The sequence below is a fragment of the Cuculus canorus genome, chromosome 1 (genome assembly GCF_017976375.1).
Source record: "Cuculus canorus isolate bCucCan1 chromosome 1, bCucCan1.pri, whole genome shotgun sequence".
NCBI classification, from domain to species: domain Eukaryota; kingdom Metazoa; phylum Chordata; class Aves; order Cuculiformes; family Cuculidae; genus Cuculus; species Cuculus canorus.
Window position 1 is genome coordinate 158,347,178 of NC_071401.1, and position 27,664 is coordinate 158,374,841.

General features: G+C 46.5%; 1 protein-coding gene across 3 annotated transcripts; it reads left to right on the forward strand.

The window, feature by feature from the left end:
- Nucleotides 1-1,736: 1,736 nt before the first annotated feature.
- LOC104063811 (solute carrier family 23 member 1) lies at nt 1,737-27,142 on the forward strand. Of its 3 annotated transcripts, XM_009566080.2 has the most exons (12): nt 1,737-2,203; nt 5,731-5,880; nt 7,252-7,409; nt 11,028-11,187; nt 12,599-12,780; nt 16,173-16,293; nt 16,646-16,802; nt 17,007-17,260; nt 20,382-20,546; nt 21,280-21,388; nt 22,432-22,527; nt 23,688-27,142. In XM_009566080.2, the coding sequence occupies exons 1-12, from the start codon at nt 2,150-2,152 to the stop codon at nt 23,954-23,956; spliced, it is 1,875 nt and encodes a 624-aa protein (XP_009564375.2). In that variant the 5' UTR covers nt 1,737-2,149; the 3' UTR covers nt 23,957-27,142. The 3 variants fall into 3 exon arrangements, with proteins under 3 accessions (XP_009564375.2, XP_053912882.1, XP_053912881.1); XM_054056907.1 differs by lacking the exon at nt 7,252-7,409; XM_054056906.1 differs by lacking the exon at nt 1,737-2,203 and having other exon boundaries at nt 5,746-5,880; nt 7,232-7,409.
- The last annotated feature ends 522 nt before the right edge of the window (nt 27,143-27,664 follow it).

Sequence of the window (27,664 nt, forward strand, 5' to 3'; positions counted from 1 at the left end):
GAAAAAAACTTTGGATAGAGCCTGAAGATTTGAACTTGATCTTTCATGTGCCCAAACTCTTCCTTGATTAGCTGCTTTTAACAGTCAGATGACTGCTTTTGCCCCCAGGGATGTAAACTGAGACTGCCTTTACTGACATGACCAGCTGGCCAGGTAGCTTGACTGATACCAGATATGCCAGACACTCAAGTCGAAAGGGAATCCATACTACATTTTTCTGTTTTCTTTCCTGGTGCATCATGAATAACTTAAACAGGTGGATAGACTTCCTACGTGCTTTGCTTACTTCCAAGGGCAGGATAATCCAGGCTGGGGCACCTCACATGGACTCCATAAATTTCAACCTTGACATGTACATTGTGCTATATCATAACCTTCTAGATTTCAGGTTACGGTATTAATCCTTCATTGACCAGGGGCTGGTAGTGTTCAAGCCTTCATTCCTAACAGGCCTACTTTGATGTCCAGGCTTTTGGCTGAGTGAGACTTGTTTCCAGCATGTTTCATTAAAATCTGCAGTCTTTTGGTACTCTTAAAATGCATTTTTGACATGGCGAGTTACCCAAAATGGTGAAGTTGCTTTCTGCCCAGCTTTTTTGAGAAAAGAGATTGTTGTTGTTACTGGTGGGGATGATGATGATGGTGATCATGATGATGGTGATGATTATTATTTTGTTCTTCTAATCCTGTTCACTTAATACTGTTTCACACACTAGTCTAAATTACACAGACATTGTTATGCACCTGTGCCTTTGGGTTGTTACTTAAGTTTATACCACCAAAGAGAAGAAGAAACCCTGGTTACTTAATGCCTAGGTCTCATTTGAAAACAAGGTTATAGCAAGACTGAGGAGTCATTGGACAGGTGGAGGGCTGAAGTTAAGAGATGGAGGGCTTTTTAATGGGAACGATCATGAAAGTCTACTGGGAAGACAGAGTAGCCACATAGGAATATTGTGCCCTAGTGTGGCAAAAAAAATCCATGAGAGAGATTGTGAGGCATAAGGAGTGGCTAATTTGTGGAGTGGAGTAGGGTTAATACCAGAATAGACAGATTTAAATGTCTGCTCTGAGGACTGTGTTGTATCCATTGAGAAATACAACAGGAATGTACCATCAGAAAAAGAATGGAAAAATTGGATGCTCCTTCTCTTAGAGCCTTGCAAGGGTGCACCCTCACCAGTCTTGCATCCTCTCTGCTGCTGCTTTATGCATAGCGCAGATATATACAATGAAATGAGATGTTTCCAATGTGTGTAGGCAATAGCATGCCCCCTCTCCACAGGAGCTCTCTGCAGCTGGGCTGGACAGTTTGCTATCTCAGGAAACCATCGAGTTAAACAGATATTTAACCTCAGGAGGGCTATGGTGGGTGACTAGAATGACTTGACGGAGCATTAACACTGTTTGCAAATTATTAAGAGAAGGGTAGCTGCTTTGGGCAATCCGATGATCACCATTCAGCATCTTCAGCCAAATGGTGATAATCAGATGGCCTGAAGTATTCCTTTTTCAATCTTATGTCATGTTCTCATGACTTGATAATTGGGTGCTGCCTCAAATAGGTTCCTAGTAAAAGCCTCATTCTTTTCATGTTGTAATAGGATTATCATACAAGTTGACAAGGTTTGTACCTCAGCCAAAATACACAGCTTAATAAACAAAACCATCTAGAAACTGAATTTTCTAAAGATCAGCACAAAGCTCCTCACATAGGCCCAACCCACACAGCAAATACAAGTTACTGTTCAATAATGAAGCAACAAGTTTCAAGGCTGTGCCAGCAAAACAGAGAGATGTTTCACCTCTCTGATACTTCTGCACATCCTTACCTATGGAGGAAGTTTTTTCTGTCATCGGTTACTGATTCACTCAGGGAAGGGCTCCTTTCCAGTTTAGTTTGAATGCCGGTCCTCTAATCAGCTGGAGAAAAGGAGTCCCTTATATAAGCCAATGGAAAGGAAATGCTTCTGTGATACGGCTCACATGAATAGCTAGGACTGAGTGCTGGTTGATTCCCCAAGTCCAGCTTCTGCATCTTCTTACCCTGTTTCTTTAGGGCTGTGTTGACTGGGACAAGTATTTGGGCGGCTTTCCTCTTCTTACTGGTTTTCTTTTTCAAGGCAATCGGTGAAAGCAAGTGGAAGGCATGACACCCTCTTCAGACAAAGAGCTCAACGGGCTAGATAACCCCAGCTTTGTGGTGAGTCTGCTCCTCTCTGAAGGGTAATTCTTGCATGAATGAGTATGAGCCATGTGAAAGGAGAAGAAAGGGAAAGTCAGGGGGCTCAGGCTGGCTGCAAGGATGCTGGTGTGTGGTAAATGTGTCTGTCTTGGCTCTTTTATTGCCAGGAATCTGAGGAATGATTCCCTCACTATAGCCTGCTGCTGCTGCACTTACCATGCTTTCTACTCTCTGGCATCCTTTTCATTTCTTTGCTCCCTGTTATTTCTAAAATGATAGTGTAGATTAATGGCAGCGCAAGTGTACCTGTACTGAAAAGCAAATGAGCTCATGGCTTCTTGTGGCTGTGTCCCTGGGTAGAGCATTTTATGTCTTAATTAGTAAAAATACAATAATAATTTAGCTTAGTGAAGAATGTGTTTCTTTTTCTTCTGGATCTATTTCTGGCAGGGTGAACTGTCAGAGAGGTGGGTGAAAAAGGGAACTGGGGAGTCCATGGGGGAAAACACAGTACAGAGCTAAAGCACGAGGTAAAAGCTGTAAATGATGTGTCAGTTCAGTGGTGTGCAGTGCACTGGAAATGCTGTGGGCTATAACAGCCATAGGGTGAGGGCCTGGGGCATGACAGCCCCCTTCTTGTCTCATGGCAGGGGTCAACTCCTTTAGAGACTAAAAAAGCTGCTTAAGTTCTGACAGCAGGTGTGAAGGAGTGGGGACCTGCAACCACCTTGCTACCTTGGTACAGACCACCCACCTGAGGGATTTTGGAGGGGGCGTTTAACCTCCCGGTACAGAGGTCTCCCGTTACTTGGATAACTGCTGGCGAGTTTGCTGTGAACATTGGCAGTAGGGGTGCTGTGCCTGCTGCAGGCAGAGCCTCAGGGAGGTGCTCAGATCCAGTCAGAAGTTTTATTTCACTGTTGTTAACGGACTCCGTTTCTACCTGTTCTGACATAGTGCGAATCAGGCATGTGACTTCCTCTGTTTTGAATCACCTCAAAAAAAGTAGAAGACAGAAGTCTTTTACCTATGGTTCAAGCAGTTCAGCTTCTGACTGCCTTCCTGATGTGCTTATTTAAGATGCTGTTGAGGGCTCTGATGCTGTGCCTGGAGCCTGAGGCACACGGAGGGCATCCTGGTCCCCTGGGTTTGTGGGAGAAGCTTGACTGAGAACCACCAGCAGTGGTTCCCCATTGCCACTTTGGACTGCTCCTGCTTTGTTCTCCTGCCAACATCGCAGCATCACAGACTGGCTGAGGTTGGACGGGAGCTCTGGAGGTCATCATCTCCCACGCCTCTGCTCAGGGAGGGTCACCTAGAGCCAGTTGCCGAGACTGTCTAGACGTTTTTTTAATATCTCTAGGGGTGGAGATTCCACAACCTTGCTGTACAGTACTTGGTCATCTTTACAGTGAAAAAGTGTTTCCTGATGTTAGGATGGGACCTCCTGTGTTTCACTTTAAGCCCATTGCTTCTGCTCCTGTTATCTCCACTCCATCCATCTTCCACTCGCTTCCCTCCAGCTCCTATGAAGGGTCAGGCCTTCATGTGATGATCATGTGGAGCTCTTACTGGCACGGACGCTGCTTGGCTGGAATATGCCTCCTGGTTAACATGGGAAAAGTTATAATGCAAGGAAAGGAGCTTACTGCAGTCCTCCTACCTTAGGATTCGTCTACCCGTGGTGTTATTCAGGAGTAGACGTCCTCAAATAACTCTCTGCATGGGCAATCTTAAGTACCTCACTGTATATTCGTTAATCCGTGGCTCAGGCTCTCTTGTTCTGAAACGAAAATGTCTCCACAGGGAGTTATTCAGGAATGCCTTTTGCTCTTGAAGTTCATGCCTGAGTTCAGTTTGAATTAACTCTATCTTCAGCTGTTTGTTTTGAAATATCTGTGATGTTCCCAGTCTGCCCAGGCTGGATAAATAGACTGTATTTAAAAGGTATTACATAGCACATTTTCAACAGCATTACCTAAAATGGGACTTTGGAGACAAAAATATAAGAATGGAAACACGGTCGTTTCAGGCAAATAGTTAAGTCCTTCAGGATTAATTTGCTACAACTGCAAAATTTACAGCTGAATGTAATGCTAATTTTCCATCCCTACTCCCTGACCAGAATATTATCTGTTTGCCTCTATTGGTAGGTAGGCCATGAGTGTTATTGCAGCAGCCTTACTTTGCTGGGCATTTCGGTGTCTCCAGGTTCAGCAGGACGTGGAGGAGGAAAAAAAAAAATGTTTGGTAGTGACAAACTGGTTGAGCTTTTCCTGACAGCAGTTTTCTGCCCCTGCCTGACAGAGCAGGGCATCCCAGCCCAGAACAGCCTTCTGCTGCCAGTGTGCTGGGGACTTGCTGGCTGGACAGGGATCGATGAAACAAATGGTTTGGGTTCTTGATTAACTTCTGCATTTGGCTCAAAACGTTGTTGCTTCCCAGACAGACTCCTTCTACCAGTTATGTGTGTGTGCAGGGGGTTGTGCGTACGCACAGGTAGGATGTGTGTGAAGATGCATGTGTGTGCATAGGGGTCAGGGCAGGGTGGAGCGAGGAATGGACAACCGGGGGCATTTACTTAGCTCAAAAACTGAGGCAACCAAACCAAAGCAATCTTTTATTTCCTTGGCAAAACAAGTCTCTGTATAAATAAACTGTGCAAGACAAGCAGCTCCCCAGGGAGCCGGGGGCTTCTCGCTGCCTGGGCGGGGATCTGAGCCTTCATGGGGAGCTAATTCAGACCCAGCCATTGCTCTGAGGCCCCAGGTCCACAGGCTGTTTCCTGGACCCTGTTGCTGCTGCTGCCCTGGGTTTTCCCTCTGGGTGCCATTCCCCACAGCAGGTGGCTGAGCTGGAGCACACCTTGGTAGCCCACACCATGGGCAAGGTCTTGACTTACCATGCTTTTCCACAGTGGGCTCCTTTGAAAGAGAGGCTGGGACTCCCTATCCACTGGTGCCCCTGGGTTTTGCCCAGTTTCTCCATAGGAGCGAGATTTCCTGGGAAGACAAAGGGCAGATGTGTTTATCAAGGGCAGAACATTTGTAAGGGTGAGAGTAAGTACATAGGGAAGAGAAGGCTTAAGAAAACTAAATACAAAACATTTCTACTCTGTGACAGTGGCAGCCAAGTTGTTTCAGGATATTTTATCAAAAGCACTGTTTGGGTAGGCAGTGATCAGAGAACAGTGCAGCTTTCATGGATTAGCCCACTGTATGCTCTTTCTTCCCTCTGGTTGTAGTTTCTCTGTCCTTAACTAGAGATGAATGGTACTAATGCACTTTGTCCAGAAGCACCTTTGAGGCTGAGACATCCTCTAATGTTTGTTCTGGTCTAGACAGTCACATGCATACAAAAAAATTCCATAGATGTTTTTATCTCTGTTTTAATTTCCCCCCTTGCTCTTCTTTTTAATCATGGCCTTGTTGAAAGCTACGTATGAGGTGTCCCCACAACATATGGAGCGTGGTCATAAGAGAGGCAACTTCTGTGTGCCTGTGGGGCCGGGCTGTGTCTAACAAAGTGTCTCTCCTGTGTGCCAGGGTGAAGATGGGAGCCACTACTGCTCCTCGCTGGACCATGCTGTCCGGGGCCCAGAGGAAGGCAGGGACAAGGGTCACGGCAGCAGCAATCTTGCCTACACCGTCACGGATGTGCCCCCCTGGTACCTCTGCATCCTGCTGGGAATTCAGGTGTGACAGGGGAGCAGTTGTAGGCTGAGGGTGGATGGAAGTTTAATGGCTGTTCAGATGGTTAATGGGAGTGAAACCTGAATTTGGGAGTATTTTACTCTCAGTGGGTATGACTGGAGCTGTGGGGTGGTTCTCAATGACTTCAAGGCCTTCTCACCACCTCCTGGGCACCAACTGTTATCCTTGTGCCTACAAGTACACTGTGACCCTTAAAGTGCAAACAGGATGGCAGAGTCTTGGGGCTGGGGCCAGATAGTTGATAAGAACAGGTCAGACACCTTGGCTGAAGTTAGCCAAATGGGTAAGGGCTTCTGAACTTCTTCCTTCCCACGGCAATAAAAACTAAGCAGAAGAGCCCCCTCTGCTTTGGCTGGTGTCATGCTCAGTGCCACCCAATGCCAGCTGGGTACAGAGCCTGCGGAGGCAAGAGAGACTTCAGAGTGATTAAGCTAACAATGGACTGTGCTTGGAGCTTGGTGGGCATTTTGTACTTTGTTTCCTTAAAATGCCATCTTAGATTTTATTAAGACATTAATAAATGTCTTAATATTAACACATTTAATTAAGACAAGGTTGTCTGAACATACCTGCATCATAATTTTAATAAAATGTGCCTCTAATGAGCACAATGAGTTTCTGAGTGCCACCAATTCCACCACTGTAGTTCTGTGGTGCTCTGCGGCATAAATTGGGGAGTGAAACTGATTGAAACAATCTTGCCTTGCCTATTGCTCACTAATTAGGGTTAATATTTGAAGCAAAAAAAAAAGGTTGAAAAATTATTTTCACATTTAGTAATTAACTGAAGGTCATTGTAGTGATTCTTCAGAAAAACGCAATGCCTGATTTGCCCAGTTCTGTGGTTATCCATAATTGCACTGTATGAGACAAGCTACTGGTAGTAAAGAACGGGTAGCTCCAGTTTGACAGCTTTTTATGTTATCCTTTGTGGTGCAGATAAACTGGACTGAAACATTTGCATTCACTCTGCCTGACTGATCTTTCACCCTGCCTTGGGATGTCCCCATCCTTCTGGAAGAGCAGCATCAGCAGTTTTGTCTGCAAGTGCTGGGGATAAACTGATTGCATCTTAATAGCAATCTGGGAAGTGCAGAGCACTACAAAAGTTCTTTGGGCATGGAAGGTGGAAGAAGTTTGTGGAAGAAGTTTGTGAGGGTGCATTGCAGTTCTTGTAGATGTTTTGGAACAGCCCCTAACAAACATTAAAGTTGCCAAAAAAGATAATGAGTGGTACTAGTATTGCCCAAACACAAACCTGTGAGTTACTTTTATGTTTCCCTCAACAACACGGGAATAATATACAGCCAGTTCTGTGTCCTTCTTCACCCAGTCTTTCTCTGTGGCTCCTAGCATTTTCTGACAGCCATGGGAGGTCTCGTAGCCATCCCGCTGATCCTCTCCAAAGAGCTTTGCCTCCAGCACGACCTCCTCACCCAGAGCCACCTGATCAGCACCATCTTCTTTGTCTCAGGGATTTGCACCCTGCTGCAAGTCCTCTTTGGAGTCAGGTAGGCCAAATGCAAGAAATGGGACATGTGACAAAACAAGTTTGTAGATGCAATTACTATGTGCTCCACCAGTCTGCTGTAAAGTTTATCTATGCATGAGGGTCATTTTGCTACCCTTGGGCAATAAGGGCACATGCCAAAGCATCCTTAAATCATTATATGTGATAGCTTTGCAGAGCTACCTCCTATTCTGACTTTTGCATCTCCTGGTACTCGATGCACCTTTGTTTGGGCTTATAAGGAACCTGTTTTACAAAACAATACATTGAAACTTGCAGTAGGCAGTATCTGCTTGCTCCTTACCCCAGGGATCCTCCGGCTGAGGCAGCACCCTTCTGATCTGGGCCCAGGATCAAGAGAGCACAGAGCCTGTAGGAAACTCTGGGGCAGGGAAAGAAATGTAAGAAATAGGAGCCAATCTGCCACCCCTTAGGGACGCAAGGAGGAGCTCTGCAGCATATTCCAGCTGTACCATTTCTCATGCTCAAGTATTCATGGTACAATCTGAATGTAAGCAAATCCTCCTTGCTGCTCAGCTGGCGGTGAGGACATGATCATGGTGTTGCCATTTACTACCCAGAAAATTGAATACTTAAGAGACGTGACTGCAAGCACTCTCCCTTGCCCCAAAGACTCTATCTTTGCTTGCCTTGCAAAATTTCTTCTATTTCCATTGTCATAACTCTGGGCTGCCTCTCTCTTTCCATAGAATGTTTTTTGCTCCAGTATAGTGGAAACGCACGTTTCTTGCTTCAAAGGCAAAAATCACACTTTCTTTGGCTTCCAGATCTGAGGGACTCGGTTAAAACTCTTCCACTGGTCAATTGCCAGCTCCACAAAATGTTTTTACTCCTCCTGATTCTTTCCCCAGTACAACTTCTCCATCTCTGCCTTTCTTAAGAAGTGGCTGTTGACAAACCTCTTCCCAGAATGGGGCTCCCCTTCTCCTACATTGCTGCAGGATTACTGTAGAAGGGGGCCACCCTGGCCATGAAAAAGAGAGAATCTAGTTCTTCTCAGTTCAGTTAAATTCAGGCTGGAGTGCGTGACCATGGTAGTAGCTGCTCGTGTGATTCAGGCTGGAGTACTCCCAGACACCCCCCAAGTGCCTTGGTGAATACCTGAGTGCTGTGAGGTCCCTTGTTCACTGTTAGCTGAGGATGAAAGAGTAGCAGGGAGCCTCTCCTGTGGCTGAATAGCTAAACAACAAATCAAATTAAGTGGTAAGAAGTTGTTCTCTTAGGATAAGCTTGAATGGCTTTTGCTGTGCTGAGGACACAGTGCCTTGCTGCTGGCTCCCACTATTGTGTGAGGACATTCCTGGCAGAAAGGTGGGACTCAGCCTGCGGTGTGGCTGGAGGCAAACCAAGCCTGAGGATACAGTTTGGAGCAGATCTCTTTTTCTCCTATTACTGTTTTCTGAAACTCTAGTAGTTGATAACCATAATTCACTAACGAGACAGCCAGGAAAGGGGTAAATATAAGGTGGAGGGGAGGCTTTTTTCCTGGGGAGCCCTCAGCTAAGTACTCTGCACAATTCCCAGTGTCCACATTTAAGAAAGACTAATTCAGAGTAGAATAAGTATGGAGACTATCTGTTACTGTGGCATGGAAAGAGAGGCTTGCCTGGTTAGCCTGGCAAAGTGGCATCTCAGAGTGGTATGGCTGCAGCCTACAACTAGTCTGGGAGAGAAATGGGGATGATCAGGTAGGGAGAAACCGTTTTGGCTACAAGACAATGCTGGCACATGAATGAACAGATGGGAACTGGACATGGAGATGGGGAGGTTCCCACCAAGAGTCAGTACAGTTTAGGGAACAGCCCTCCAGAAGGAGTAGCCAAGGGAAAAGCACAACGCAGTGAAACCTGCAGCTTGGTTGCGTTACACAGCATGAAAAAACAATGACATGTCCCACGTGCCACTGGACAGACTAGCCAAGAGGCTACTGATGGGAGACACAGGCTGCTAGCCATTATGGAGAACCCCCTTAGCAGATGATTGGACATCATGTAGTGATGATCAGAGCATAAGTTTTCCTTCTCTAAACCTGCAGCTCTCCCTGGAAAGAGCTCAGCATGCCCCATATGCATTGCCTTGGTACTCTGGCTTGCTCTGAGCCCACCCATGCCAGCAACAACTGTGAAATAGCTTGAGGGCCAACACAGCAGGAGCTATAAATCTATTGTTAATTCAACAATGTTGGCACAGGGCATTCTCTGTTGCTTTCTGTTTGGTTTTTTGCCTTGCCCAGCAAAATGCTTTGAAGGCTGCAACATGTTTGGCTGAATGCCGTAAATAAGTGACTCCACGGATGACTGATATTCAAATATAACTTACTGGAAAAGCACCGACAGTGCTTCAGTTATGCATGGCATGAGTAATTGCAGTGGGGTATAAATATTTGGTCTATGTGACGGAAATATGGTGCTGTTACAGTTATGCTGTCTCTTATTTTACAGTACTTCTCAGAGAACGGTGGAAACGCCTTTGGTTCAGGGAAATTTGTGCCTGGCTGGAGCATTCGCCTGGCTGGCTGCCCTGCTGCTTTTCTGAGCAGGCACCATGAGAGCTCCTGGTGCAAGGAGAGGCTGCTTTGGGGGCTGCTCCCAGGAGCGATTTCTGAACAGAGGAAGCTGAGGCATCTCAGAGGTTTTCCTCAGCTTGTTCAGAGATGCTGTGCCAGACTGTGCCCTTGGGCAGCCCTCGGTTTTTCAAGTATGCTAGAGAAATGGCAAAAACAACCTGCTCTGCAACAGGGGCTTAATGCCTGTGGTGGCTTCTCTGTCTCCATTTCTCCCTGAGTGGAAGGAGAAGAGGCTGGTGTAGCTCACAGGAGCACCAGCTCTGCTGTACAAAGCTCTGTGCAAAGCCAACACTGAGCACCTCTGAGCTAGCAAGCTTCTTGCTAGCATGAGGGATTTCCAGAGTGAGGGTTTTTCTAAGTCAGGAGACAGGTGGCATATGAGGGGAGAGCCAAGGTCTCTCCCAGACCTTGCTCACAGCCCTGTCCATGCAGTTCTCCTTTCCAGTGTCAGAGGAAACAGGGCAGAGTCATTAGCTGTTGTGAAGGCCAAGCTGCATTTTCCACTGCCCTCAGGCTGAGGATGGTTGTGGCGTGAGGAGTAGCCAGTGCATATCCTTGTGTTCATGAGCAGATTGTGAAGAAAACTGTGGCAGCTGAGGGGAGTTAGAGCAAGCAATTGGATATTGGCAAGATTTGGGCTTGAGTCAATGTAAGCATTGTCTTCAGTCTCGCCATCTTTCTTCCTTGGTTTTCTCCCCTCCTCCATCTTTTTCCTTTGGTTGTTGTTCTACTACGTGCTGCTCCATGGTCCTGTCACACCTTAGAGGGACTACTTTTTCCTTAACGTGGGATATCAGCCATTGCCAGTGTTTGATCATGAGCTTCTCCCCTGGTGCTGTTGCTCTTGAGTGCAATGGGTAGCAATTCCCAGCCATGTTTAGTGATGGAGACCTACCAGAACATTTCAAGAAATGCTGCCAGAGGCCATAAACAGACTGATTTTTTAATTTATTTTTTTCTTTTCTCTCATCACTATGGAGCTGGGTTTCTAGTGTCCTTGCTCATCGTCTTTTCCCTCTGCTCTCTTTCCAGGTTGCCTATTATTCAAGGAGGGACTTTTGCATTCCTGACACCCACTCTGGCCATGCTGTCTCTCCCTAAGTGGAAATGCCCTGCCTGGACACAGAATGCCACCCTGGTGAATGCCTCTTCACCAGAGTTCATTGAAGTCTGGCAGACACGGATGCGAGAGGTACATTACATTTTCAGTGGCACCTGCTCTGTATCATGGCTGTTTGCACTTAGAAAAGCACCTGACCACAGCAGAGCCATCAGTGCTGAAAAACACACCATTCCCAGTGGATCTTGGCCCCCACCCTGTTGCAGCTTTCCAAGTGTCTAGACTTTGGCAGAAAAGCAGGTGCTTTGCTGCTGCAGAGCAGGAGACACACAGTCCTCCGGCAATTTATGGTCCCTGCAAAGTCTCCAATGATCCAACCAGATCCCTTCTCCATGAAGTATGGTTAACTGTGAAGCCTGATGTACTGGCAAGTGTCCCTGCCCATGGCAGGGGGATTGGAACTGGATGATCTTAAGGGTTTCTTCCAACTCAAACCATTCTATGATTCTATGAAGGAAGGGAGGGAAGATATTTCCAAGGAAGAGACCCAGTCTAACCACAGGAAACCGGGTAAATAGAAATGCAGGGGCAGAACTTACTGTAAATATCAAGGAGAAGTTCATTCTTAGGTACTCAAAAGAGAGGAGGAAAGGTCAGGGATCTCACTGTCTTGTCTTATATCTATTGCCTTATCAGAGGAAGTGGCTAAATTTGCCTCTGTCAATCCATATATTGGGGTGCTTTGCAAAGCACTCAGAAATGTTGTGAGCTCATGAAGGATTTGCTGTACGGCACAGGCTGACCTCCCTAGTAATACACAGAAATCTATCACAAGGGCACCGTTGTCTTCTCCTTTCAGGCAGGGTGCTTCATCCCAGGCCGGGTGCTTCATCCCAGGCGCCTGTGTTTCTCTTCCCTTTGGAGTCAGGGCAGGGAAGGTTCTGAGCACTGCAGAGGACCCAAATTCATCAAACCATGTAATGAAATTTGTGAGGCAGAGAACGGCATTTCAGGGTGTAATTGCCGACTACTTAGCAGTGACTGTCGAACACGGGAAAGTTCAGAGAAACCAATACTCTGAAAAAAACAGAGGCTGTAATGACCCACCTGTCCTACCAGTGTGCTGAAGTGCCCCAAGATCTTCCCAGATAGGAGATGAGTGGAGAAAATGGCCCTGCTCCCATTTTCAGGGCAAGAGCTTTTCCACTGCATTTTGGGGGAGCAGGAAGAGAGGGTGCAGGGAAGCTGATGCCTGTTTGGGTGGCCCAAGAGGACGGAGAGGAAGAGGTCTCTGTATCAAAACTAGCCTTGGTGAGGACTAAATCCATCAGCCAAGGGGAGAGTTGGTATGCTGGTACTTTGGTGGTTTTTCCCTGCACCTAATACTCAACCAGGTTTTGCTGTAGTCAGCAGGAAGCCTCTGTGGTGGTTGGTCCCTGGTGGCTGAGCTTGAACCTCACACCCGTTTTGCCCTGACTTATTAAGAAAAGGCTCAATAGCTGGAGCTCCTTTCAACCTCTCCTCTCTTCCTCCATTTTTCCAGGTGCAAGGAGCTATCATTGTAGCTTCCTGCTTTCAAATATTTGTTGGATTTTCTGGCCTGATTGGATTTCTGATGAGGTTCATCGGCCCCCTGACAATTGCCCCCACCATCACCTTGGTTGCACTGCCGCTCTTTGACTCGGCTGGAGATGAGGCTGGGCAGCACTGGGGCATAGCATTCATGTAAGTCTCACTTCTCCATGGGAAAACTAAGTGTACACAAACCACTGGCCTCTAATATGAAATCAAGTGTTGCAGTCTGTAGCAGGTTTCCCCTGGGTTTGAGGCTTATTTGTTGAGCACTATTGTGAGGGAGGCTTTTGCAAGAGAGCAGAATGGCACAGTTGCTGTCTGCCCCCACCCCATCCCTGGAGGCTAGAGCCCTCTGCAACAAAGCAAATCCCAAAAATGAGATTAAAAGTCTGATCTTTTTTTTGTGAAAATCCAAAGTTTCTATGCCAGTAAAGAAACAGTCTTCCTCGTGTGTGGTTTCTGGACACAGTTGCTATCACAGTTGTCTACCCACAACTGTGGGTGTCTTAAACACTCATTATTTAAAATCAGAAGAAAATCCCTAAAATTACAAAGTTGAGCACTCTATTAGAGTTAAGTATTCCTTGAGTTAAAATAGCTGGTGGTTTATGTAATGTTTTCACATGATGAGGAGGAATTGTTTTCTCCACAGAGGACCTGAGGGGCTCTGTAAATCTCTGTGTGTGTTGCTTTGCAGCACGGTGTGATTTTTCAGGGGTATCTCTGTCTGTGACCCTGTACATGAATGTACCTGTGTGCTTTCTGGTAGGATCTCCTTAGTATTGCAGAAACAAATTAAAAAAGCAGAAATGCCATTGCATGGTTCCTGTGCAGATTTGGCACCTTCAGATTCCTAATGCAGACTTCATCTTGGGATAACATGCAACAAGAGTAGGTTGTTAGCCTTTCTGTGGGGTCTATCCTATCTGAAAAGCCTGCTAGTGCTTTTCAGAGCTACCTTTGGACACTAAGGTGCCAGGCTTGACTGCAGCCCTGGAAAGGCAGCATGCTGTTGTGGGGTCATGCTCCAGTCTACCTCTCTCCAATCCTCTTCTGTTCCCTGCGCCTGTCCTCACAGACTTCCAAAGCCACCTCTCTTCTCCACCTCCAGTTCCCTAGTTAACTGGTTTCTTCCACCAGCACCCCATACAACCACAAACCTTGCCTGCCCCCCGTTTTCCTTTCCCCACTGTTTCTCCCACCACATCTCTGGCTTGTTTTGTTCTCCAGCTCTGATGATCTGTTTTACCTCCTTTGTTCAGCCAGTCTGAATTTTCACTTGAAAATGTATGTCTTTGCCTGGACTATCTCTGTTTTCTGCCTCTTTTCTCCAGTCAATGGTTCCTAACCTCAGTTCCTCGCTTGACCTCTTTGCCCAACTTTGCTGCTCCGTTAATGAGATTCCAGCCTTCCAGCCCATGTCCCTATTATCAATCCTTTCTTGCTTGTTCATTTCTGTACCATCTTCTACCCATACTGATCCTGGTCCTTTCTTTCATGTCTCAGACACCTTAGCCCTAACTTTTCACTGGGCTTTGGGCTGATTTTGTGCCTTCTTTTGTGGTCTCCTCCATGCTCTGTGGATGCCATTAGGGAAAGGGGGAGAGGAGTGACAGCAGAAGTCTTGAGTCGTGTGGTCCCATCACATTCTGGAGTCCTCATGATGAGCAATACCTGCTGTTGCCTCAAGAAGCCGCTCTAAGTGCTGCTTATTTGCTCCTTGGTGATGGTGCATACATAGGTCATCACCGGGCAAGGCCTGGACATACTCAAAATGCTCAGAATCTTTATGGGCTGCAAATTCTAAAGCTTGAGATGTTTCTACTGACTGCCTGGGAGCTGGGATGAACGATCACTGTTAAGGACTGATCATAGTCGAGCAGATTTTTGTGAGAAAGAACAATATCCCTCACCTCAAAGAACAAATTCTACTAAACCTCAAACTTCTGTTCCAGGTCATAAGCAAACCCTGCTACTTCTCAAAGGAAGATTACCTTCTCCACACAGACTATATACTGTATCTATTTCCTGAACATCACTCTTTGAAATAGGTTTGGGATATATTTTTCCTGAAATATTTGGCCTGAGGCAGACGTTTTCCATGGAAATTTTTATCCTGAATGAGTAAAAATAGGCAGAATTATAAGCAGCTGAAAATAGCATTTGTCAATGGAATGTGTCAGGCAACCTGAATAATAAGCAGTGACACCTACTTGAGATAGACAAGGGCTCTGCCATTCATAAGGCTGCTGAGCACCTTTGTTAATGCAGATGCACAAAACAAGCACTGACATGGTCTGTCTGAGCTCTGTAGCTTTCTAAATCATGGATGGAAACCTGTTCCTCCTCAGACTTTCTGCCTCCAAATTCAGTGCTTTGAATCGTGATTGGTAGATAACCTTTGGCTGTATGTCATGGCGTGTCTTTGCAGAGAGGTGAGGTTAGCATTTCCTTTACACTGCTGGTATTCTGCGTGCCTGTGAATACTGCACCTCACCACCTTTTTACACACGGAGAACCACCAGTTTTCCATGCCCTGTCAGTGCACTTCAGCTGGTGCAATCAATTTCTCACCAACTCCTATCTAGATTAATTCACTCAATGTCTACAATTCAAATTTGTTATTAAAACATGGGGAGCCCTTCAGAGCCCTGGTTAGCATAGGAGGAAAATGTCCATGGTCTACTACCAGCCCAGCAGTCAAGGTGGGATTGTAGCCTTCGGCTTCATCAAGTGGTTGCCTTTTCTGGGGGGAAGACACATGCAGAGCAGACAGGGCTTGCTGTGAGCGCATGCAGCTGTGCTGCCAGTTGTGGGAGGTGTGTCCTACATCAAGGATGGCAAAGGAGCCGCACCTTGTGGTTGCTTCCACCAGAATGAGTCTCAGGCACTCCTGGGAACACACATGAGCTTGCTTGCTTTGGAGGACCCTTCTGCTGTGCAGTCCTTGCAGAATGGATGGCCATGCTTTCCTCTTCTTAACTTGCTGGGTGGGATCTGTGGATAATACGTGCAGCACCAAAGACCTACTGAATTTTCTTAGTTAAAAAAAAAAGGGGTGTGCAAAACCAAATCACATCTTCCTTGGTTTTTTTCTGTGCCACTTGCAGAGCAGTATAGGTAAACTTGAAATCAATAAATCCTACATTTCTGGTTTATCTGAATTACACACAGGTTCAGGGACAGTTTCCTACATAGCCTGCCTGGACCTTGTATGCCTCTCAGGTTTTTCTTTTACTCAAGTGTCATTTTTAAGCTTTGGCAACCGTGTCATACTGGGTGATGCACCGTCTGGAAGGTCAGTTTTGGAACAAAAGGGGGAAAACTATATTTGCAAATGCAGCAGAGCTGTGATTAGTGTGATGGAAAGCTTGTTTCAATCCAGGCTTGCTGGAGTGAGAAGCCACCCTCTGGTGCTGAGAGCCTGGTTTCTGGTCCTCTGGAGCCCTGGGTCCTCGGACAGGAGGTCTTCAAATAATGTGGGGGCAGGTGGGCAGCTCAGCACACACTTTGTCTCATGGTCTGGTTTTCCCTCCTCCTAGGACTATTTCTTTCATAGTCCTATTCTCTCAGTACCTGAAAGATGTCCCTGTGCCACTGCCATCTTACCAGAGAGGCAAGAGGTGCCACGTCTCTCCAGTCTACCTCTTCCAGATCTTCCCGGTACGTTGGGCTTCCCAGAAACCTAGTGGCTGTGGCAAAGGAACTGGAGTCACCTGCTGTGGGCTGGCTGGGCTCTTTTCACTCCTATCCAGCCAAGTTAGTGCTTCCCAGCCTAACCTACGCAGCAAGGGGGGAGAGTGAGAGAAGGTCCCCATAGCCCTGCATGTGGGGAGGGGATAAAGGAGGGAAGGCCACCAGGAACTCCTGCCATCAGTGGAGACAGTAGGATATAGACACATTTCCATCATCTCCTAAGTGGACGGAAAAGGCTTGGGCAGGGAGACACCCTGAGAACTGTGCTGGAGATGTGGCCATGCCCTAACTGCATGCCACTGCTGCATGTGATGGGCAGGTGCTGCTGGGGCTCTCCCTGAGCTGGCTGCTCTGCTATGTGCTGACTGTGACCGACGTCCTCCCTGCGGACCCCACCGCCTATGGCCACCTGGCCCGGACAGACACACGCGGAGATGTTTTGTCCCAGGCTCCCTGGTTTCGGCTGCCTTATCCAGGTACCACTGCTCTGCTTCTTTCCCCATCCCACCACACTGCTCCCTGCTCCAGCTTCCACCTCCACTTATGGCTAGCAGGGGCAGACAAAATGCCAAAAACCAGGCAAATACCCACAAGCACCCTTGCTGTTCTTTCCCCAACCCCCCCCCCAGATTTCAGGGGAAATATGCCCCACAGACCTGAACTGAGCTCTTTACTTGCAGGTCAGTGGGGAGTGCCAACCGTCAGCCTGGCCGGGATATTTGGCATCTTAGCCGGAGTGATTTCCTCCATGCTGGAGTCCGTGGGAGATTACTACGCCTGTGCCCGCCTGTCTGGGGCTCCGCCACCGCCAAAGCATGCCATCAGCCGTGGGATAGGTGTGGAAGGCATTGGCTGCCTCCTGGCCGGGGCCTGGGGGACAGGGAATGGCACCACGTCATACAGCGAGAATGTGGGCGCCTTGGGCATCACCAAGGTGAGCCTCATGGTGCAGGGTGGTTGTGGTGCCCTGACCCTCTGGGAGATTTCTCTCAGGAGTGTATTTACAAAGGTGTGGTGCGTGTGGGTATGTACTGGATCTGGGATGTGTTCTTAACCCACGTCCTGCAAGACATGCTGGAAAAATATGTCCTGGCAAAATTGGTGACCGACTCAGCTGCAGTATGAATCACCTAACAGAGGTGGTCAGTTCCTCCCTTTCACTGATTGTAGTCTGCATGTGGGATGAGTGCGTGTTGCTGTTACTCACAGCACCTGGCTTAGGTGAGGCTAAAGCAGGTATGTTATGTCTGAGCTAACCTGGAAACCTTCTGAGGACTGACTTATCAAAGACCACCTGCCTATCTCTCTGTCCATCGCTCCGTCTGTCTATCTTCCTAGATATATTTATAAAGGGGAAGAGAGGGGGGGGAAAAAAGAAAATCTTTTAATAGGGCTTCAAATTCCACAATTTTTATAACCCAAGAATGGCAATCACGTGAAAGGTAGACTATTTCTTTGGGATTATAAAACATGATGGCTAAGTTTTATGTTTTTACCTCTCTATAAAGTTTTGTGAATCCCTTGAGTCTTATTGCTCTTATAAAGGAAAGAAATTTCCAGAGATAAGCTTGACAATCAGATCAGAGATTTTCACTAAGCTTTACGGCCAGGGTACGGGTACATCCAGCAGCCAACTGGAAAACATTTTTAAATCATTGTCAAATAAGCAATGTCACGTCAGCAGAGCTGTGAGTCAGTAAACAAATGTAGAATTTGACTTATGGCTCTAACTCTATAATGCTGCTTATATCACAGGATTTTATGAACCTCACTCGCAATAACCATTTTTCACAGACTGAGGCATTCGCATTTGATGGAGGTGGCTGCTGCCAGCAGCAAAGGCTGTCTGGTTGTCTGCATGGAGTCCAGTTTAGCCTGTCACCACATGTAACTTTTCCCTATGAAATATGTGCATGCCAACCATATACTAGAGCCCATTCTTTCCTGACAGGCAGTTTCGCTGCACACATTGTGTGTAGTGGGTGTAGCATAGTGCAGAAGTGCCCAAATTGATAATTATCAGATTATAGGACATGTTCTCCTCATGTGCGCTAAGTCCTTCAGAAGAACGTAAGATCAAGAGAGATGTTTCCCTTAGATGATACCTCTACTCACCACGTTCATAGTTAAGAGAGCTGAAAATACAGTCTCATCTCAGTCAGCTTTAAATCAGTGTAAGGACTCCAGCTGAGATAGATGGGGATGCTGACAGCAGAAGGCAGATATCGTTTCATTTTTTTATATGGGAAATGCAAAGGATGTGTTTCCTCTGCATAAACAGAGATGTCCAGCACTACCTGCAACGTCTTTGGAGATCTCTGATATCCACATGGGCTGTCAGATAAGGCAAAGGAGAAGCTGCCAAGATGTAACATCTTAAATGGTACCAGGCATCTATGTTTAAGCTGCTGGGTCAAGCTCAGTATACCAGTACCTAAATTCTCATTTGCAAGAAAAGAAGAGGAGGATTTTAAGGAGAGGGAAAGACCTCAGAGTCAATATATACACAGCAGGAAACTGCAGTTTCTCCAACCTTAAAAAAGAGAACCGATTTTCTTGTTTTTCTGACATAATTAAAACAAACTGTAAACTAGAGGCTTTAGCAGCATGTGCTCACAGTTGTGGTATCAGTGGATTAGTTTATTTGCCTTTAAGGCCAACTCCATGTACTGGGTAATTCGACATTTTGGCAAATGAAGAATCTGAAGCTTCATTCTAATCCTGGAATAAATAGATCTGTTGGCTTTTATTAAATTACAGTTTTTATGGTAATGGTGTCCCAAGGTTTTAAGCCAAGGAATATAAAAAACCCACCTGAAGGCAATGCATTATTTTATTTTGAAACTTCCCCACCAAATCTTTTGTATTTATCTTTCACAATCAAGTAAGACTTAAAATATTTTAAAGGGACATATTTAAGAAATACTTAAAAGGGACACTACTGGTTACTGGTTTTTGTTGAAAGCATTCACAAAAAGCCCTTCCTGTAAATATGACATTCTTCAGATATTTAAAGGGAGGGATTAAAATATGTAATTGATTCATAAAATGTTTGCAGAGGGTTACAGTTTCCCTGCCTAAGACTGGAACATAGTAAATCTTAGCATGATTCTTTAAGCTGTCTCAGTTTTGGTGTGGCAAGGCATATCTTGAACTGAAAGTCTAATAAATATTGTTGCTTTTCTTTTTAGTTTCGATAGTCTGTAAATGTCTCTTTCATCCCTTTGTTTGGCTGATACTCTTTCTCTCCTATTCACATGCTCTAACAGATCTGATTGAAAGGCTTCGGGCTTCATCCTTTCTTTGTTGTAGCACCCAACCAAGAAAAGGCCTCCCTGGCTTTGCCTAGGGGAAAGAAAATGAAAAGAAAAGTGATTTTACTGAAGTTAAATGAGTGATGAGAGATAGGGACAGACCAAGAGACTTCTCCACTTCTTATCAGCACAGAAGGGATGTATCAGATCCCACAGCTCAAGATAAAACCAGCCAACCTGGCCAGCTCTGCTCTCCCAAATCTTGGTTTCCAGGGAATGGAGGAATGTGTGTGTGACACCTAGTTGAAAGCCATTTTTAAGGTGGCAACCCAAACCCTGGTGGTAGGATTCTCCAGTGAACTGACTGGGTAGTTGCAGTGCCAGCCTGTGGGTCTGCCAAGATGTTTCTAGAGTGAAGCGCGAGCAAAGCTGTCTGTGGGGATTATTGTGCTCTTGATTTAATAATAAACTTTTTTTTTTTTTTTTTTTTTAACAGCAAACTGCTAATGTCCTAACATCAGTAGGAAAGAGGATAACATCAAGCAAATAGGTGTGGAACCATGATTGCTCTCAGAGTGCCTTTCATGATAAATAATTACTAGTATGCAAATACTGATGCTTCTCATGCAGTGCGAGCCTTTCAGCTCACCAGCAGCTGCACATGAACCTCTGATTGAATGTGCAGCTGAGTGCTTCAGCCAGAGGTGTAAAGCCTGCCTGGCAGGCTAGCACTGGAGCCTGCCATCCCTCGCCTCTCTGCACTGGTCAGAGCATGACTACCTCCTCTTCCTCTTGCCCCAGGTAGGGAGTCGAATGGTGATCATTGCTGGTGCCTGTGCCATGCTCCTGAGCGGCATCTTTGGGAAAGTAGGGGCAATGCTTGCCAGCATACCCACCCCCGTGATCGGAGGCATGTTCCTGGTGATGTTCGGCGTTATTACGGCAGTGGGCATTTCCAATTTGCAGGTAACAGCTGTGCAAGTGTCTCCTCATTTCCATGGAATCATAGAATCATAGAATCATAGAATCATAGAATAGTTTGGGTTGGAAGGGACCTTAAAGATCATCTAGTTCCAACCCCTCTGCCATGGGCAGAGACACCTCCCACCAGATCAGGCTGCCCAAGGCCCCATCCAACGTGGCCTTGAACAACTCCAGGGATGGGGCATCCACAGCTTCCCTGGGCAACCTGTGCCAGTGCCTCACCACTCTCATAGTAAAGAAATTCTTCCTAATGTCTAGTCTAAATCTGCCCCTCTCCATTTATACCCATTGCCCCTCGTCCTATCACTCCAAGCCTTTGTGACCAGTCCCTCCCCAGCTTTCTCCTAGCCCCTTCAGGTACTGGAAAATTGCTATAAGATCTCCTCAGATTACAGGTGTGCACCTGTAATCCCCCCCCAAAAAAAATCCCAAAGGGGACTTTGGTTTCAGCAAATGCAAACGTTTGCATCAGCATTTCCTCGGGTGAAGATGAGGGCATGTACCCAGAGAGACTAAACTGCAGAGGGCTCCCTTGGCAGGGCAGGTCTCGCTGGCACCAGGGGCAGCAAGATGACTAACAGCCCAGCAGTACCAGGGCTACTGCCCGGGTCCACTCCTGCATGCATTGTTTACATCTCAGCATGTCTCATGAATACAACAGTAATCCACAGATGTGGGCAATTCCAGACTTAATGTATACACTTTCTCTGTGCAGTACACAGATATGAACTCCTCCAGAAATATCTTTATCTTTGGATTTTCTGTATTTGCTGGCCTCACAGTTCCCAACTGGGCAAGCAAAAATAGCGCACTGCTGGAAACAGGTAAGAAGTGACATCAGCAGCATTTTCTGTAGCGTGAAACTGAAGCAAAGGCTGATCCAGAGAAATCTTTTAAAATGCCGATTTTCCTGATAAAATCCTATCACCTGTGCTTTGATTGCTGCCTGCTTCTTTCTGGGAGGACTGTTTTTGCCCTTTGCTCTGATGCACAGCTCTGGTATAGAAATCTCTGTTCTTGATTAGTGACTGCACCTCATCAGATTCCTGTCAGGCTAGGGATTGCAGAGCTCTTCCTTGGGACACATTCCTAGGACCGGGCTTTGGGCAGGAGAATACTCCAAAGCTAAATCCTGATCAAGATCTCAACAAATGAGGCTTTCTTATGTGCTCATACACAATAGAGCTTTGTGCTTCGAAAAAAAGAGCAGACTCCTCTACTAAATTCAACAAACTTCACTTTATTGAAATTGCCAGTCCTCCAACAGTTACACCTTCATTGTATTCATGTGACAATGTACTTGTCAGCTATCGTGTCCTCCCATAGGTATATATGGCATGCTGGATGGACTCTTGAAAGAGCTGGGCCCAGAAATCACATGCTCTGGAGATGGTCTGTCAGATGCTCTACATCAGTGTAGCACTCACAGAGAAACCTCACATTTGATTAACTTCTGGTGAAATCCCACGCTATATATACCTATATTTCTTTGGGAACTGAAGCTCCGGCTTTTGTAGAGAACTGCTTGGTGTTATTTTGAGGATGTGCAGAACATGTCTGGAGTGGAAAGCAGCATTTTTGCTTGGGCAGTACAGTGGTCTGCACCGTTAATAGGCTCTTAATGTACTTATGAATCATCTCCTGCCCACTGGCAGCTGGCTCAGTGAATAATTATGCGGAATAAAACTACTGGTCTGAAACTGGCAATGAGATCAATCTCCCGTGCATTGCCAGATCTTAAGCTCTGCTTTGGGATTTGCAAGCCTTGTCTAAACAAGTGTGCTGGCTGCAGCCTCTTGAAATGGTGTACGTCGCTGGTCAAATGTGTGTCTCCTCACCACTATCCAAAGCTTTGTTTTTCTGCTAGGAATCATCCAGCTGGATCAGGTGATCCAGGTGCTTCTCACCACTGGCATGTTTGTGGGTGGACTCCTGGGGTTTATCCTCGATAACACCATTCCAGGTAGGATTTGCTGAAATGAGCTAAGCTACTAATTTGTGCCTGCCCTAGGGTTTGTTTCCTAGTGTTTCTGTCTTCACGACTACTGCTCTGTGGGAAGGAGTTGTGGTAGCAACCATGAAACACCATGTGATGAACTCTTCCCAGAGAGAGGTGAGGAAGAGAAGACATCACTGAAACAGTCTCTGCTTGGAAAACAGCAGCTTATCAAAAACCTAACTCATTTTTCAGAAACAACCCAGTCTGAAGAAGAGGTTTATTTGGGAAAAATGTCTTCTAGGGAAAACACCAGCCTCTAGCCATGTTGCTGATTGAAAGAAGAAAAACAACTGCAAGAAGTGGAAGGAGCCAACACATGCCTTCTTAGGAAAACTGCCAAAACTGAGGCTGAATTGGTGCCACAGCAGTGGAAAGCAGCAGGAAAGGCTGATGACCAAAGATATAGGATATAGCACCTGCAGCTGGCCCTCACAGACAGCAACAAGCCTCTCATTTTCATGAAGTCTGGGGAGGAATGGCCTAAGGAGAGGAAACCCTCTTTTCTGCTACAGAAAAAGAGCAGGAAGGACACTCTGTTAACCAGATTCCTTTACTGCCTCAGGCTTCTTAAAAAGGCAGTCTCCTTTTGGCTCATTCATTTTCTTGTAGCCCTTGAGGTTCAGCTCCCCTGGGCGGAATTTCCAGGTGTGCTCACTCCATTTTCCAAGAGGGACTCAGCCACTGGGACAATTTCAGGCACTCTGCAATTCCTTGGTTAGAGTAAACGCCTATGATTGACTACTAAACCTTATTCTCCCACTTCCCAGTATCGGGGCAGTTAACATCCAGCCTTGCTTTCATAGCACTGTATGACCTCCCCCCTTGAACATTTCTTGGATGTCCCATGACTTGTGAAAACCTGTCTTGGTATACCTGATTCCTGCAGAAAGCGGTGAAGAAGGCTGCTTATCTGGAGGCTGTTGCAGGAAGACAGGTATTGTCTAAAAGCTCATTAGTGAGTTTTTGTAAAGAGCTTTGGAGCTAGAAGGGTTTAAGTGCAAGGGATGTGTATATTGTGCTGGGTCTGCTGGGATTTGAGAAGTGGGTGTGAGGTGCACGAGATAGTCCTATGCACAGAACACCTACCGTTTTAAACACGATGATCTCATTTTTTGCTGTTGCAGGAACACAGGAGGAGCGGGGTCTCCGGGCATGGAAGAACAGCCACAAGGGAGAGGTGGACAACTCTCGGCTCATTTCCAAGGTCTATGACCTTCCATTTGGCATAGGCACCACATATTGTGCTGTCTCTTGGTTTCGCTATCTCCCTGCTTGCCCCAAAAGACTATCTGGTGGCAAGAAAATGGATGAACTGAAGGCTGCCGGACAGGAAAGCAATGTTAAAGCAAGTTCAGAAAAAGACTCTGAGATAGGTGCTGATACAAGGATATAAGCACCTGGCCTTCGTGCGAACTCATCTCAGAAGCAGGGACCTGAGAAGTGTGTCTGCAGCCCCCACCAACTGAACATGAGCTGGTAGCTGTTAGAGGCTGTAGCAGGAGAACGATAATGTCTTTCTCTCCCCAGCTCTGCCCCCCTGCACCACCGGTGACCTTGAGGGAGTAGTTTTTCTCCTCTCTGCTCCTGCTTGCCGACCTCTAGGAAGAACATACTCCCTATTTGTGGAACACCAAAGTCCAAGAAATGCCTGGGAAAGGCGTTCAGTTTCCTTCCTTGCACTGAGCCTTACAGACCCCAAGGAGGAGCTCTTCAGCTAAAGCAGAGTTCTTCCTGCCCCCTGTCCTAGCTGCTCAAGGGGCCGCAGGAGAAGGCATCCCTGATGTAGTCCCTATACCACTCTCAGGCATCCCTTGGGCTGAGGTTTATCCCCATCAACTCAAACATCTCTAATGGCAACGTTCGCCTCTCAGTGTGTGATTTACACCTCATCCTGGCTAAAAAGGCACATCGAGGTTGTAATTCTTCTCATTCTGTATTCCCATAACTTAAAGTCAGTCAAAGGAAGGTTGTTCTAAGAGAGGCATCTAATTAACAGGATGGATTGTCTTCTACCCTGTGAAAGTGCCTCTCCCACCTTAGGCCACAGAAGGGAACTTGGAGACCTTACTTAGATTCTTGACCTAACAGAGAAACCCAGCCTCACTGAAATTAGTCTCACCTGGGGTGCCAGCTTCCCCAGGGCACCAAACCCTACAAAGATGAAGGAATAATCATCAAAACTGAAGGAGAAAACTCCCCTGCTCACAGTCTGATGCATCCTTGGTACTGCTATGTCCTTCATCTCCCCCACTGTACCTGCTTGATCTAGTGTGGTGATTGTGTGGTGACAATCGCATCTCTGGAAAACAGCTTGCAGATTCTTGTTCCTTTCCATTATCAGCAGAAACAGCCTTAACCTATAAGGCCACATATAATGTGATTGCATGTGGTGCTGGCTGCCCATGGTGTGTAATAACATTGTTGCTGTAGCACAAGCTTTTGTGTTTCCTGCATTGAGATTTATATTTAGATGGGGGGGAAAAATAAATAAAAAGTGCAGAGCAATTATATTTCTCATGGTGATTACCACAGTGAGTGGCAGGTAGTATGCAGAGGATCACAGAGTAATTCAGTTGGAAGGAACCTCTGGAGGTCATCTGGGCCAGCCCCAGCTCAGAGCTGGTCCTATCAGACCAGGTTGCAGTGGTCTTTGTCCAGCTGAGCTGTGGATGGAGCCGTAGCTTCTTTGGACAGCCTGTTCCAATGTCTGGCCATCCTCACAGTGAAAGCATTTTCCCTCCCATCTAACTGGAATTTCTAACGCATCACCTTGTGTCTGTGTCCTCTTGCCCTGTCACTGTTCCCCTCTTTGAGAGAAGTCTGACCGCATCTTCTCAGCACCTTGGGTACACCAGAAGGCTGTGATACGATGCCCCCCCTTCCCCTTTCGTTTCAAGACTGAACAAAACCTGTGTGGTTTCAATGAAAAGCGTTTATCCCTCATGCCTGTTACAGTCCTGTTCTTTAGTCCCACACCATGCAGCTGTAGCGTTATGTGGCTTGGTTTTATTGGTTAGGGGCGTCCTGGTATCTTAGATCAATTCTGTGAATGTTGAGGCCCTAAAGGAGGAAACAATATTGTATAAATTGCCATTTCTGGCAAGCTGAGGTGCCTCCACTGAAGATTGTGGGGTTTATGTCTTTGGGAGAAAAAAAATGATTTGCACGTATCTGTATACATGCCCCCCCCCCTCACACATTTTTACAGCGATGAGTAGTCCCAAGTATCTCAGCTCTGGTATTGTCTTCATCCTTCACAACCTCGACTACATTTCTAAGCTCATTTAGAGCCAGCCTGTGCTCCAAGGGGATCTAGCAAACAAACGTGTGGTCTTACTCATCATCACTCTCAGATTTACTTGTGTTGTAGCACGTGTGTGAAGGGGAGTTGTTATTCTACTGCACACTGTTCTCACGTCCTGCACTGAAACTGCCAGACTGCTGCTGCCCAGACACACTGCGCGCTGGAGGAATGGTTAAGATGAGAACAGGATACACAGCTAATGAATGAGGTACGCAAGCAACACCAAGGGGCCCAAACCAGCTTTACTACATAGCCTTCAGATGGTCCATCTTCTGTATGAGGCTTTCTCCTTTTGGTGCTAAAGTTGGGATCACCACATGGAAAAAGAAAGGTGAGAAGCACAAATGGAGAACCCTCAGTAATTTCACTGGCTCTGTGTCAGCTCTGTGGAGGCTGCAGCCCTATCTTTTTAATTCTCCTTGTAAGACACATTAGGATGCTGGCGAGTGCCAGAGGTACATATTTGCCTTAGACCTGTTTAAAAAAAATTATATTGGCACAGGTTTCCTATAAAAATTAGTCTTTAATTGGCTTTTTGTTCCCTGCCCCAATGATGGATAATATTGCTCATCTGTTATGTCGCCCTCCCGCAAACCCAGCTTGCCACTGTGTCTTGTGTTTGGCTCGCAAGCTCCCTGAAGTAGAGCTGAGCATGACTACAGCTCATGGCATGAGGGCCCAGAATCCTCAATGGAGGCTCACCCTGGCACATCCTATGCCCCAGGAGTTACAGGCAGTGGGAGGGGCAGGGGGCATGCTGGTCAGGGGCATCTGGCTTTGCTATCGCTAAGGCTTAGAGGCAGCTTTTAGAAGATGTTTACACTCCTGTTTCAAGCTCAGGCTCCTAAATGTCCTTTAAAATTCCCCCTTTGGCATGTTTGATACATATTTATAAAATATCCTTTTATTTGCCTCAGGAGGACATTTCCAAGTTTTAAAATGAAGTAGGCAGAGGATAGGCTACAGAGGCCACCACTCCTCAGCTGTATGTGGCCACTTGAGATTTGGAAACAGCTTAAGCTTTGCGTCACAGCGACACAGCTTCTGTTTACTTGCTACTTAATGAAAATAAATGAAAATCAGAGGATCCTCAAGTGTAAAACTGAACACTTGAGGGCTATTCTGGGTTGCCTGGAGAACAGCCAGCTACCTGTCAACTGTATTACCCTTTGTGCTACTGTCGAGTCCTGAGTGCAGCAAGACTTAACTGGTATCAAGCAGGTGTGAGGTCACTCTGCTTGCAGCTTTGCAGAGAAGTAGGCAGCTAATTGGGAAGTCCAGGCAGATGAGTCCAGTCTGAGGAGATCCACTAAAGGGTATTTGTTTGTACCTGGTTGTCCTGGCTTTAGTGGCTCATTTTCACAGCTTTCTGTGAAGACGATGTGACCTGGCAGTAGATCTGCCCTATGTTATGCTCATTGTGCCATAAAATGAGCGGCTACCAGGCTGCAGCTGTATCTAATGTGCCTGCTGCCACTCCGCTCTGTTCAGCTTGGTCTGTTCAAACCCTTGCAATGGCCACACTTCCACTGATGCATTCATGTTTCCCACTCTTCTCTCCCCCTACTGCCTTTCTGCGTTCAGCTCCTTCCCACCACCCTGCCCCACCAGCCTCCTAGCCTCTATTTTCCAGATTTTTTTCCATGGAAGGTTTCCTTCAGACCAATCCCCCGAGAACTGCACAAAGCATTACCCACACACACGCAACAATAATGGGCTCAGGAATTAGGGCCACCTCTCCGCCCAGGCAGAGCAGACCTTATGCACGTCAAGGCAGAACAACTATTGTTTGTGTAG